The 14,984-nt window shown below is 46.0% G+C and overlaps 1 protein-coding gene across 4 annotated transcripts in view; it reads right to left on the bottom strand.

Annotated features, from left to right (window-relative positions):
- The window catches only part of IDE (insulin degrading enzyme), a 116,693-nt gene extending 103,817 nt beyond the window's left edge, over positions 1–12,876 (bottom strand). Inside the window, exon 1 of one of the 4 annotated variants that reach the window (XM_040361800.1) lies at positions 12,727–12,876. Coding sequence is in view for 1 of the 4 variants with exons in the window: in XM_040361798.1 (XP_040217732.1) it covers positions 12,374–12,435 (62 nt within the window). In the remaining 3 variants the exon portion in view is untranslated. Of the gene's footprint in view, positions 1–12,299; positions 12,482–12,726 lie in introns of those variants that run through there. The other 3 variants (XM_040361798.1, XM_040361801.1, XM_040361799.1) reach the window with 3 other exon arrangements.
- Between the last annotated feature and the right edge of the window lie 2,108 nt (positions 12,877–14,984).

Raw genomic sequence — 14,984 nt, 5'->3', positions numbered from 1 at the left:
GGCCGTCAATCATGTTCCCCTCTGCATAGGAACGCCTATTCCCCGCGGGAGTCAGAAACGGAACTAATGGATTAAACTGAGTAGAGCACAAAAAAAAAAGGCATACTTTAGCTGACGGTAGTATGCTGGATGGCATGGTAGAAAGTTGATTTTTAGGGTGAACCTCTGCTTTAAGTTTAGCTTTAAAAGATCATTTGGCCTAAAATGAAACCTTTATCATTTTGGATAGATAGATTCGATAAATAAAAAAAAAAAAAAAAAACAAACACACACACACACACACACACACACATTAAGATTTTCTAATCCTGTCATGGTGGGATAGAAGCTTTTGGAAAGCATAGATGATACTGTGGAGGAGGACACAGCCGATCCCTGCTCCACCCCAAGAAACAAAGGCAAACATTCTGGGTGAGGCTGAATAAATTCTGCTTTCTAATTTAATTTCTGTACAATTGCCTGTGATTGCATACACTGAGGCTGCCACAGAATCAAAGCAATAAGTCATTTCAGGGCATTTATATCTCCGACCACAATAATCATCCTAAGTGGAGAGAAATACTTTGCAGCATAGTCTGGAAAAACGCCAAACACAGAGTTCAAGTCCAACAGTAACATCAGAATCCACCCTGGAGTATCGCATGACACTACGAGAGTCAACAAGCCGTGTATCCACACACAGGATCAGATGTTCAGTTTGGGCAATAAGCGAGAAGGCAGCTATGAACTAAATAATATCAATTTCAAACTGAAAAATAAAATGTAGTTTATAGCAAGTATATAACATGGCATGGCTGTGCCGCCAAGAATATTTTTAGTTAGTGATAAAAGAAGAAAAGTTATGATGTAGTAAACTAGAAGACGAAGCCTACAGGAGCAGTTCATTTGGGAGTTTATGTGGGATCTTGCAAACTACAAGTCAATGTGAAGAACCATTTGATTAGCTTGGATAGTATCACATTTAAAGCTGAACTCCAGGAGCAAACTTATTTAAAAAAAATTAGGGATTCACTGAAAATCGACAAAAAAGGGTTATCAGTGTTTTGGCAAAAAATAAATAAAAAAAAAAAAAGAATAAAAATATGCAACAAAAACACAGCCAGCATGATTTTTAAAGTGGAGGTTCACCCAAAAACTCAATTTTTAACTTTAGATTGAGGCTCATTTTGTCAAGGGGAATCGGGTGTTTTTTTTAAAAATCAAAGCAGTACTTACCGTTTTAGAGAGCGATGTTCTCCGCCGCTTCCGGGTATGGGCGTTCCTATTTGATTGACAGGCTTCCGACGGTCGCATACAGCACGTCACGATTTTCCCAAAGTAGCCGAACGTCGGTGCGCAGGCGCCGTATAGAGCCGCACCGACTTTCGGCTACTCGTGACGCGATGTATGCGACCGTCGGAAGCCTGTCAAATAGGAACGCCCAGTCCTGAAGACCATACCCGGAAACGGCGGAGAAGATCGCTCTCTAAAACGGTAAGTACTGCTTCGATTTAAAAAAAAAAAAAAAAAAAAAAAAAAAAAACACACGATTCTGCTTCCAAAAATGAGCCTCAATCTAATGTTAAAAATAGATTTTCGGGTGAACTCCCGCTTTAAGAATGCAACAGAAGCGCAACAGACCAGTGTGAAGTCATACATAGAATTCGAAGAGGGACACATTTTTCTTGCCCAGTATGAAAGCAGTCTGTCGGCCAAAAAGGTGTCAGAAATAAAATTCATATTCATTTAAATTCATGATATTTAAAAAGTCTAATTTAAATCTGCACCCAAAAAGGGAAAGCCATGCAGGTCTGCCTCCGCTGCCACATTTGGCAACTTTTGGGGGGGGGGGGGGGATACCTAATGCTTCTACACCTACTACTACTACTGGTGTACACCAGATGGCTTTCAACCCAATTATTTTCGAAAGTTGCAGCCACATCCCAGTGCTGCACATAACCTGAGAGCAGTGGGAGGGGCACGGCAGGTTCCACCCACTACAGGCTGCCTCCAGAAAACAAGGGGGGGGCAGGGGCAAGACCAGTCACCCCACAAAAGGAGAGTGAGCAGCAGTGACTGGTCTTTACTACAGCAACTTTCTGCACAAAGTTTCACACGAGATTACTGCAAAAATTGGGGAAAAAGTACACAAAGCACACCATGATTCAAGCAAACATACACATGACTCTTTTAGTTTGAAAATATTTGCTTATCCCACAGCTGAGCTTTAGGCCTCATGCACACTGAATGTTAAAATAACGTTTTAAAAACGGCAGTAGCTTTGCAGCGAGTTTTTCAACGTTTTTGCAATAGCGTTTTACCGTGTTAGCGTTTAAAAAAAAAACACGGGTGAACAACGTTTTTTTAGCGTTTAATGGATTATTTTTTTTTTTATATATAAAAACACACGCTATAAATTCTTTTCACCGCAGCATGCGATGATGTAGCAGTGTTCTGATACAGTGCTTCATACCACTGTTTTAGTGATGACAACTTAAAGTGGTTGTAAACCCCAGACATGAAATATGAACAAAGCATATCCCTTTATAGTGTGCATCCATTTCAATTAAGAGCACCAAGTGTCATTTCTGTCTGCTGCCCCAGTCCTCTGACACAAAGAGAAAAAGGGTGACAGGGGAGGGACCCCTCCAGCTGATTGACAGCATCAGCTCTGTTTCTGTGTGCCAAGTGAAGGAGGGTGTGCCCCTTCCCTCCTATCAGCTTCTAGAGCTCTCCTCACTGAGCTCTGAAGAGTAACATCAGTTCTCTGTCTCTTTCTTGACAGCTCAGACAAGGTTTATAAATTCTGAACCGATTTAGAAATAAGAACACTGTAGATAAACAGGTACAACTTATGCAGAAGGATTTTTTTATATTTTTTTGGCCTCATGTGATGCAGAGATGAGTCACTTCACTACGAATATGTAGGGGGGGGGGGGTGTACACAACCACTTAAAGCGGATCTCCACCCTAAAGTGAAGTTGCGCTTATCGGCACCCTCCCCCCCTCCGGTGTCACATTTGACACCTTTCAGGGGGGAGGGGGGTGCAGATACCTGTCTAAAGACAGGAAAATTTGCACCCACTTCCGACCACATGTCATGGGCAAAAGACGAGTTTTTTCTGACATCCCGTCCGTCCCCCGTTGTGCTCTGGGAACACTCGGCTCCCAGCACATAGCGGGAGCCAATCGGCGGGTGCAGCGCGACTCGCGCATGCGCCGTAGGGAACCGGGCAGTGAAGCCGGATCGCTTCACTTCCTGGTTCCCTCACCGTGGATGGAGGGGGGAGCAGCAGGGTGACAAGCGATCGCTCGTCCTCTGCTGCGATCGGCGCTGGACTCCAGGACAGGTAAGTGTCCTAATATTAAAAGTCAGCAGCTGCAGTATTTGTAGCTGCTGGCTTTTAATATTTTTTTTTTGAGCGGACATCCGCTTTAATAGTGGTTAATAGTGAAATGCACCATTTTAAGCGCATTAACACTGCTCCCGACACAACATACCAGCAGCTGCTGGTTTAAACAAGCCCAAAAATGCAAGTTGACGGTCATACTTTGGCCTCATTTACATGGATTCCTGCCAGCCCTCTGTCAAACTTCGGCCCAACCACCTGGTTTTACCATGCCTGGCCACCCATGTGAATGAGGCCTTTGGCTTAGTGCGATTAGTCCGTAACCTGGGAAGAGCATTCAGCAGGTGTCAGACACACAAAGAACTGCATGTGATGGATCAGTAAGACATAGCATTTTTGGAAGATTTGCGGCCTCAATATTCTCTCAGAACAGGTTTTGTAACTGCAACCCGGCCACACAAGCTAGTTGACAGTTCTCTGTGGGTCAAATTCATGCACCGCCCCCCCATGTAAAACTAATGCACACTGACTGACTGGGGATTTAAGCTTTACTTGTGTACAGTCCAGCTGCATGTTCTTTAGATGTATGGGCAAACATGACTTGGCATTGCTGGAAGATTGGTCAAAGCAGTGGAGACTGCAGCTCAATATTTCTAAATGGAAAATAATGCACCTAGGGAAAAAGAATTACAAATGCAATATTGGGGGTGCAGTAGAAAAAGGATGGGGGGGGGGTGCTTATTTCAGATGATTGCAAAATGAGCAAACGGTGTGACCAGGCAGTGGGGGTGAATAGAATAGAATGGGTACATCACTAGAGGGATAACCAGCAGGAGGCCTCATTTAGAATACTGTGCCCAGTTCTGGAGACCTCACTTACAGAAGATATTGATAGAACAAATCCAGAGACTGGTAACAAAAATGGTGAAAAGTTTGGGGTAGGGTTGTCCCGATACCACTTTTTTAGGACCGAGTACAAGTACCGATACTTTTTTTCAAGTAGTCGCCGATACCGAATACCGATACTTTTTTTAAATCTGTCCCCAAATGCAGCCATGTCCCCCACATATGCAGCCATGTCCCCCACATATGCAGCCATGTCCCCCACATATGCAGCCATGTCCCTCACATATGCAGCCATGTCCCTCACATATGCAGCCATGTCCCTCACATATGCAGCAATGTCCCTCACATATGCAGCAATGTCCCTCACATATGCAGCAATGTCCCTCACATATGCAGCAATGTCCCTCTAGCCATGTCCCTCACATATGCAGCCATGTCCCTCACATATGCAGCAATGTCCCTCTAGCCATGTCCCTCACATATGCAGCAATGTCCCTCTAGCCATGTCCCTCACATATGCAGCCATGTCCCTCTAGCCATGTCCCTCACATATGCAGCCATGTCCCTCTAGCCATGTCCCTCACATATGCAGCCATGTCCCTCACATATGCAGCCATGTCCCTCTAACCATGTCCCTCACATATGCAGCAATGTCCCTCTAGCCATGTCCCTCACATATGCAGCCATGTCCCTCACATATGCAGCCATGTCCCTCACATATGCAGCCATGTCCCTCACATATGCAGCCATGTCCCTCACATATGCAGCCATGTCCCTCACATATGCAGCCATGTCCCTCACATATGCAGCCATGTCCCTCACATATGCAGCCATGTCCCTCACATATGCAGCCATGTCCCTCACATATGCAGCCATGTCCCTCACATATGCAGCCATGTCCCTCACATATGCAGCCATGTCCCTCACATATGCAGCCATGTCCCTCACATATGCAGCCATGTCCCTCTAGCCATGTCCCTCACATATGCAGCCATGTCCCTCGATGCGGAGGCACGATGCGGCGGCAGCGGCGGGGGGGAAAGGGGGGGGGGGGGGAAGTATTCTATTTAGGTATCGGGGGTATTTGCGCGAGTACGAGTATCGGTATCTGGACAACCCTAGTTTGGGGGATAAAAACATATGAGGAGCAACTTCAAGAACTTAATATGTACAGTCTGGAGGAAAATGAGAGACCTGATAAACCTTTAAATACATCAATATATATGAAATAAGGTTCAGGAGGGCAGTTTTTTTCATATTGAAAAATCACGAACACGGGGACAGGAGGACCTTAAACTATCTTAAAAAGTATTATTTACTGAAAGGCTAGTTGAGGATTGGAATAAGTTACCATTAGAAGTAGAGACAGTCAACAGTAAATAGGTTCAATCATGCTTGGGAAAAACAAAGATAGATAGATAGATACACACACATAGGCAGGCAGACTGACTACTCTAAGGCCCCTTTCACACAGTGGGACCTGAACGGCTGCTCCATACATCTCTATGGAGTGTCGGATGTCAGCGGAGACATGTCCACTGACATCCGACCTGATAAAAACACAGATGGATGGCAATACGTTGCCATCCGTCCATGGTGGATCGGATGAGATCTGATGAAAAACGGACATGCTGTCCGTTTTTCATCAGATCTCTCCATAGGAGACAGCGGCGCTGCACAAGCCCCTCCCCGCTCAGTGAGCAGAGAGGGACTTGTCATCCGCCGGCTCAGCGGAGATCCACGAAGAGATCTCCCGCGGAGACAGAGTCCACCTAGTGTGAAAGAGGCCTATCTTTTTCATTTTAGTTTTTTCTTTCTGCCGTTAAATACCCATCTATGTTAGCTTATGTGTTTAGGCACGTTTGCAAATGAAACCATTCTAATGGCTAGAATAAAATCATTTTCTGCCCAATATAATGCATGAACGCCAAACATGCATAACCCCACATAAAACACGCATTCAAAACTGCTTTAGCCCAGGTTCACACTGCGCTGCGGGAATGAAGCCATGCGAGTTCACTCCTGCTTGTCGGTCCCGATTTCAGCCGCGATTACAGAGACATCTGTGCAGATGTCAATATAAATCGCGGGCAGAAATCGCAAAAAGTAGTCGGTGCAGCGCCGCAGATTAGGATGGTGCCATTGCCGGCAAATGACGCAGATTTGCCATGTCAAATCGCAACAGTGTGAACCACGGCTCAGAAGCATTTTTTAACCACTTAAGGACCCCTTCACGCCGATATACGTCAGCAGAGTGGCACGGCTGGGCACGTACCTGTACGTGGCCCTTTAAGCCCAGCCATGGGGTCGCCGGCGTGTGCACGCGACCAGCTCCGAAGCGCCGCAGGACCCGATAGCCGCCGGTGTCCCGCGATCGGTCCTCCGGAGCTGAAGAACGGGGAGAGGCGTATGTAAACACACCTTCCCTGTTCTTCGTTGTGGCACTGTCATTGATCGTCTGTTCCCTGTTATTGGGAAACACGATCAATGACGTCACACGTTCAGCCCCCCTACAGTTATTAACACATATGAGGTCACACTTAACCCATTCAGCGCCCCCTAGTGGTTAACTCCCAAACTGCAATTGTCATTTTCACAGTAAACAATGCATTTTTATAGCATTTGTTGCTGTGAAAATGACAATGGTCCCAAAAATGTGTCAAAATAGTCCGATGTGTCCGCCATAATGTCGTGGTCACGAAAAAAAAAAAAAAAAAAAAAAAAAAAAAAAAAAAAAAAAAAAAAAAAAAGCTTATCGGCGCCATTAGTAGTACCAAAAAAAAAAAAACTATCTATTTTGTAAACGCTATAAATTTTGCGCAAACCAATCAATAAAGGCTTATTGTGATTTTTTTTTTTACCAAAAATAGGAAGAAGAATATGTATCGGCCTAAACTGAGAAAAAAAATGTGTTTTTTTTATATCTTTTTTGGGGATATTTATTATAGCAAAAAAAAAAGTTTTTTTTTCAAAATTGACGCTCTATTTTTGTTTAGAGCGCAAAAAATAAAAACCGCAGGTGATCAAATACCACCAAAAGAAAGCTAGATGATTGACGCCTTGTGAAAAAATTCCTTCTGGCGCATAAGGCGCGTCACCAGTTTTCTGAAAGTAGCCGGCTCTATACGGCACCTGCGCAGTCAGCATTACACGGCAGGCGCTGTATAGAGCCGACTAGCAGTTCGGCTACTTTCAGAAAACTGGCGACGCGCCTTATGCGCTGGGGGGGGGGGGGGGGGGGGAGATTTTTTAACAAGGCGTCAATCATCTAGCCTCTGCATAGTAACGCCTACTCCCGCGGGAGTGAGAACCTGGAAGCCAGGTGGAAAACAATAAGACAGCAAAAAAAAAAAAAAAAAAAAAAGCATAGTGTAAATGTTGGAATTATGCTGAATGAAATGTTAAATACATGTTTTTAGGGTGAACCTCCGCTTTAAGTGGTTAAGCAGCGTTTTACTCCCCTGGAGCAAAAATCGAAATAAAATTACATTTACTTTTGCATTTGTTCAGGTTTATCGGCATTATCCTTTAAATATTTAACCGAGACACATTAATATGGAATATGCGAAGGTGTAATGAAAGAACAAATTGCACTTCAGCGTTTCATGGCCAGAAAGATTAGTGTATACAATACTAGAAGCACTGCTGGATCATGTAACCCAATATCTCAAAGGTCAGGCTTGCTCATCATTGCGGTGTGCAGTCTACAGGTTCATGTTGTGATGTTGAGTCACAACTACAAGTGACAACTTCTAATGTCAACAAACGCAATACAGAGCAAGTCCTTGTGTTTCATTATTCCCAAACAAACGTACCTTTAATACTTTACAGAAAAACAAAACAAAACAAAAAAAAAAAAACGTGATATTTGGATAATGCAATATTAATGAATGCTTTTGGTCTTTGTAATGATCGCATAGTCAGTAAAATGATATCTAGCTGTCAGAGTCCTGGTGTCTGCCAATATACAGCAATGGGGGGAAAATAGCATCTGTCATGTTCCTGATTAGCGTATAAATATTGTACATACACACAGCAAATAAACATGGCCCCAGGACTTTATTAATCTAATGCGAAAGGATCAACTATTGCTTTTATATCCATCACATCAAAAATGCTTTCTATCTGGCTTGTTCCCTTTACAGTGTTCTTGTTAACAGAAAGAGAGCTTACCTGCTTGGAGCAGGATCCAAACCCGTGTGCGAGTCCGCCAGGCAACTTGTGCTGAGCAAAGCGTCTGCGGCTGGGGCATTCCCCCTAGCTATATACATATGCAGCTGCGGGGCGGGGAACATCCCGGCTGTAGAGGATGTACACATGACTGTTCCCTGGTGGGCTCACACATGTGCTTTTGGATTCTAGTCTTAACACACCAGAGTTCACCACTGTATTTGGGAAACAATCTCACCATCAGTGGGGTCATGATGAAGAGAATATATATATATATATATATATATATAAGAAAAAACACAATCTCATAGCATAACTGTTGGGCAAGTTATTTTTATTCCCAAAGGACCCCCCAAGAGATACACTTACAAACAGTCAAATTCATATAACTCTTGGGGGGGGGAATCTTTCGGGAAAAAAAAAACAAAACAAAAAAAAAAAAACATACCCAACAGTTATGCTATGAGGTTGTGTTTATTCTCGTATATACACCATGATTACGGAGACTGCCATCTCCAGTGACAGCACTTACTGAAAAGGAGGTTGTATACTGAAGGAGTAGTTGGGCTGTGGATCTGCTGACAGAAGGAGGCCCGTTTATATAATTTAAAAAGGAGGTTGTAAAGCTCTAAAAAAAATAAAAAAAACACAAATGCATAATGAGCTTGTATGCATTGCATACAAGCCGATTATGAAATACTTAGCTTAAAATGAAGCTACTGTAGCTGTCCCTACACAAACCTGTCATGTTCCACAGCCATCAGCTTACCCAGAGTTTTACGGGCTCCGGCGCTGCGATTGTCAAAAGCCACGATGACGTCACTCGCGGGAGCCACCGTTTCGCAGCACGGGGTCGGAAGGCACAGCACGCGCGAGTCGTTCTTTCAGAGCACATGCGCCAGTGATACCACTGGCTGCATGCACTGGAAATATCTTTTAAACTGTACAGGTTTAGGAGATATTTTCAATACCTATAGGTAAGCCTATAATAAGGCATACCTATAGGTCAAAGATTGTACAGGAAGGTTACTTCCTCTATAAAGAAGTAGGCTGATGTGCCCATGCAAACATGGCCGCCAGGAAACCAGTATAGCAAGAACCTTGCCTAAGGCTAAATTGCATCTCTGCAGGTGGAGAACGCAGGCAAAATTATGAAAATTCCTTACCCACAGAGAAAAGAGCTGCACTATAGTAGATGCTCAGGAGGGCCATTCATTCTTAAAGTGGTAGTAAATGGAAAGCCGGGGGGGGGGGGTTTGGGGAGAAAAAAAAAAGAAAAACATCATAATGTGCTAGTTAGAGATGCGCCAAAACATATTGGTTAAAAATTGTGTTTTCGGCATTTTGCCGATAGACAAAAAGTGCAGATAATGGTGCTGAAAATGCATGCGATTTTACTGTGCTGATGGTGCACTTTTCATAGGTCATGTGACTCAAAGAAAAAAATGCATCAAAAAACACTAGTGCGTTAGTGATGTGTTTTCAATGCATTTCAACAGGGAGGTGCATTTTTTTTTAAATAAACAAAAAAATGCAGCAACATTTTTAACACCAGGGAATCGCAATGGACCAGTGTGAAGACTTGCATGGAATATATATATATAAATTTTTTTTATTAAGGATGAGCTCCAGGGTGTTCGCAAAGTCCACATGCAGAGCCCGCCAGAAGGTCGTCGCTGCGCTATCAGAGGCAGCGAGACATTTCCCGATCTCTGCAGCCACGCATTGGGACAATGTCTTACTGCTTGTGATTAACGTAGCACAGTGCCGACTTCCTGCACATGGACTTTGCGAATACGCCTGAGCTCAGCCTTAATTTTTATATATAAAAGCTGTCATTTTTGGTTTCAGTTCCGGCCAAGTACATCTAGAATTTATCTTCGCCACCAAAATTTCTATTCAGTGCACCACTAGTTAACCAGATTTTTTAAATGAAATATGGGGACATATTTTTTCTTTACTAGTAATGACGGCAATCAGCGACTCTCTGCCCGTCGCCGCCCGCCTCACAGCCTCTCAAGTCTTACTCACCGGGCCCCGGCTACTACTGGATGGAGAGCAGAGGAAGATCACTCCGCCAGGGAAGGCAAGGAGATAGGCAGGTGGCTGGCCAGGATTTGAGCCAAGGCAGAACAACATGCAAGCAAAGCTGAATGAGCATGAGCCCGGAACTGAAGAAATATTCCCTCCACTCCGACCAGCACATGATCATCAGAAAGGGGCACACATAATGGAAAAGACACACCCCCTAAGCTAGTAGGCACAGCGGAGCGGGTGGAATTCAAATTTATTTATTTTAATTCTGCACCGACTGTCTTTGAAATTGCCCCTGCCCCATTTAAATCCAATCTGGGGACAAAACCAGGGACAGAGTTGGTCCGGGGACAGTGTCCTCAATTAGGGGACTGTCCCCTGAAACTGGGGATGTCTGTCTGGTCACCCTACCACTAGTGCTAGTATGTTTTGCATACCAGCACATCATGAAAGACTTACCTTAAAATGAATCCCTCCAGCGGTGCGCCGTCACCGCCGCAGAGGCTTTCATCTTCACCTGGTCTTCCTTTCAGGAGGGCGTGCCGTCACCGCCACAGAGGCTTCCATCTTCACCAGGTCTTCCTTGCGGGAGAGCGCACTGTCCCCTTGGCAGAGTCTTCCATAGTCACCCGGTCTTTCCAGGATCAGGGGACTCCATCCGTTTGATTAGCCGAGCAGAAATCTCACCCCCAGCACACGGTTCCGAAGGAACGGCGGGGTTATACCATTCCTTCAGAATGCATGCGCCAGTGACATCACTGGCTGCTGCCCACTAAAATATCTCCTAAACTGCGCGTGTTTAGGAGATATACCGTACTTATCGGCATATACCGCACGCCGGCGTATAGCACGCACCCCAAGCTGAGGAGGGAAGTTTAGGGAAAAAAAAAAACTTACATTTTGGATGTCTTGCCCGGCGTCCGTCTGCAGCCTTTGCCCCGGGGTCCGTCTGCGGCCTTGCACGGGGTCCGTCTGCGGCCTTTGCCCCGGGGTCCGTCTGCGGCCTTGCACGGGGTCCGTCTGCGGCCTTGCACGGGGTCCGTCTGCGGCCTTGCACGGGGTCCGTCTGCGGCCTTGCACGGGGTCCGTCTGCGGCCTTGCACGGGGTCCGTCTGCGGCCTTGCATGGGGTCCGTCTGCGGCCTTTGCCCCGGGGTCCGTCCAAGGGGTTGCAGCGTCGGGTGTTCGAATTTGGCACGCTGTGCAGAGCCGGATTTCCTGCGCACTCAGCTCGTCTCGCATGGCTGCGGGCCGAGCGCGCAGTACACTCAGCTCGGACAATGTCGGAGACAGCGGGGAATCGGCGTATATCGCGCACCCACGATTTCCCCCTGATTTTAAGGGGAAAAGAGTGCGCAGTATACACCGATAAATATTATTTTACCTACGGTAACATTTTATTATAAGCTTACCTGTATGTCAAAATAAAAAACAAGACTTTACTAGCACTTTAATCGCACCCCATGCATTATCAACTACAGCGTAAATATGCGCACGTGCGTGGTGCCGCAGCCCCTATGTGATTCAGTGTAGTATGTATATATCGCTTTCAATCCAGGAACTTCTTTCCCTGCATTTCCCAGCAAATTGAAATGAATGGGTTGCTCTACCCTCGATATACATGAGCAAACGCAAGAATACCACAACAACAACAACTACTATAGAGAAGAGACGACAGGCCCCCTATTATCACCTCAGAGACTGCCATTCCCCATGAGGAAGGCCCAGGACATTAGGACAATATGTCTGCTGGGAATGACACCTCAGACACACATAACGTACGCCTGTCCATCAGAGGAACATTCCAAGGACAGAGGAGGAGAAGCTCGGGCTGTCCTTGGACCATTCCACCCCAGAGCAGACAGGCTGCTGACTCACACACGACTTGTGCCGAGTGTCGGGGCGATGTGGAGGAACGTACCGGGCCGGGTGTGTGGTGTCGGGGGGAAGGAGATGAAGGGTACACTTGCGGGCCGCGGTCACCCACCTTCTTACCCTGCTGAGACTGAACGGATCCCCCAAAGGCAGCTGGCGAGACGGCGTGAGCCCTGCAACATGGCCCGGCACCGCAAACACTCGAGGAGGGAGCGGCCTATGGAAATCCTCCCCTCCCTTCCTGGTCTATGTAGCCCGCCTCCTAGACGCCACACAGGCCCGGCCTCCAGCTAGCCTACTACTTCTACTCACCCTTTAGTCACCTGCTCCGCTAACTCAACTCCGACCCAGTCCCCGACCTTTCCTATCAAGCCGCCCGCGACACCTAGGTGGTACACGCTAGCGCACAGCAGGAAACGTCGCCGCTTGAGGCCTAAAGTAGGCCGCATCTGTTTTCCAACATTAGAGCGTACCTGCTCGGTTATACTGAATGACAGTGCTGGAATTCTGCCAGTCTGCTGCCTCTCCCCACGCCTGGGTCTTTGATAAGAAGCAGAGAGTGGATGGAGCTTGAGAAACTGGTTGCTGATTAGTCACTCTGCATGAGGAATGATTTGATTTCACCCTGAACTGAGGAAAATGGACTTGTCATCGCTGTCCTCCTCCAGACAATGCTAGGTGCCTGGTGCTCTCTGGCTTCTGGATTTTCAGAGCCACAGACCAGCATGTGATCATCGGATAACCGCAGCTTTTATAATAAAAATCAGTGTTGTAAATAAATAAAAACTAAAGACAAATTGCCAAAACTGACACACCTGGAAGGGTCAGTCTCCTGCACCCCCTGCTGTACAATTTGGTACATCCCCTTGACCCCATCTCCTTACAGGACTCAGTAGTAATGTAGGGATTGGCAGATCAAACCACTAAGTCCAGCGGGGGACGACCAGATATCCAACTATCCTGAAAGGGTTGGATGCAGCAGGATCTGTAGCCTGTGCCTCGGGTAACATTGGGCTAATGTCTGGTACATACAATGAGATTATCAGACAAACGATCGTCTTTTTTTTATTTTTGCATGCTGATCTCAGATCGAATGTGAAGAGTTTACTAAAGAACAAAAGATGATCAGGACAGCCGCACTCCAATCCAACGTGTCTTTAACCACTTAAAGTGGAGGTTCACCCTATAAAAAAATGTCTAACATTATATCCAGCCCAGTTCTGCAAATCAAATGACACTGACCTATTTTTTTTTTCCTCTGTAGATATCGTTTAGCCATAGAACTCACCGCGGCTTCCGGGTAGGGAATCCCGCGGGAGTGGGCGTTCCTATTGACATGCCAATCAATTGGCATGCTAAACGACGGCGCACACAGCGCGTCACGACTTCCCGAAAGAAGCTCGGGTCGGCTCGGCTCTATTCGGCGCCGGTGCGCAGGCGCCGAATAGAGCCGAGCTTCCTTCGGGAAGTCGTGACGCGCTGCGTGCGCCGTCGTTTAAAATGCCAATTCCACGGCTAAACAATATCTATGGAAAAAAATAAATAAAGGTCAGTGATATTTTATATGCAGCACGGTGCTGGATGTACTGTTAGAAATTTTTTATAGGGTGAACCTCCACTTTAAGACCCGGACCTTTAGGCAGCTAAAGGCCCCGGCCAGTTTTTGCGATTCGGCACTGCGTCGCTTTAACTGACAATTGCGCGGTCGTACGACGTGGCTCCCAAACAAAATTGGCGTCCTTTTTTCCCCACAAATAGAGCTTTCTTTTGGTGGTATTTAAGCACCTCTGCAGTTTTAATTTTTTGTGCTATAAACAAAAATAGAGCTACAATTTTGAAAAAAATGCAATATTTTTTACTTTTTGCTATAATAAATATCCCCCAAAAACATATATATAAAAAAAATGTTCCTCAGTTTAGGCCGATACGTATTCTTCTAACTATTTTTGGTAAAAAAAATCGCAATAAGCGTTTACCGTTTACAAAATAGGGGTTAGTTTTATTGCATATTTATAAATTTTTTTTTTTACTACTAATAGCGGCGATCAGCATTTTTTTTCGTGACTGCAACATTATGGCGGACACTTCGGACAATTTTGACACATTTTTGGGACCATTGTCATTTTCACAGCAAAAAATTGCAGTTTGCAGTTTGGGAGTTAACCACAAGGGGGTGCTGAAGGGGTTATGTATCACCTAATATGTGTTTCGAACTGTAGGGGGGTGTGACGTCATCGATTATGTCTCCCTATAAAAGGGATCACACGATCGATGACGCCGCCACAGTGAAGAACGGGGAAGCTGTGTTTACACACAGCTCTCCCCCTTCTTCAGCTCCGGGGACCGATCGCGGGACTCCAGCGGCGATCGGGTCCCGCGGTCCCGGAGCTTCGGACCGGGTCGCGGGCGTGCGCCCGCCACCCACGGCTGGGCACTAGCACAGGAAGTACCTGTACATGCCCAGCCATGCCATTCTGCCGACGTAAATGTGCAGCTGACTTTTAATATTAGGACACTTACCTGTCCAGGAATCCAGCCGTGTCTTCACCCAAGCCGATTTTTCAATATTCATACCGCCATCTCCAATAAGGGAAACCGGCAGTGAAGCCTTTACAGCCTGATCCCTTATGTGCGAAGCACACTGCTTTCTCTGATTGGGTCAGGTGCGGGGAAAGGAGGAGGAAAGCTGAAGTTCCGGTGACTTGTCCTTAAGGTTCCCCTAACGGGAAAG

The sequence above is a fragment of the Rana temporaria genome, chromosome 8 (genome assembly GCF_905171775.1).
Source record: "Rana temporaria chromosome 8, aRanTem1.1, whole genome shotgun sequence".
Classification (NCBI taxonomy): Eukaryota; Metazoa; Chordata; class Amphibia; order Anura; family Ranidae; genus Rana; species Rana temporaria.
The sequence above is the reverse complement of the archived record's forward strand: the minus strand, read 5'-3'. Positions and strand labels throughout refer to the sequence as shown.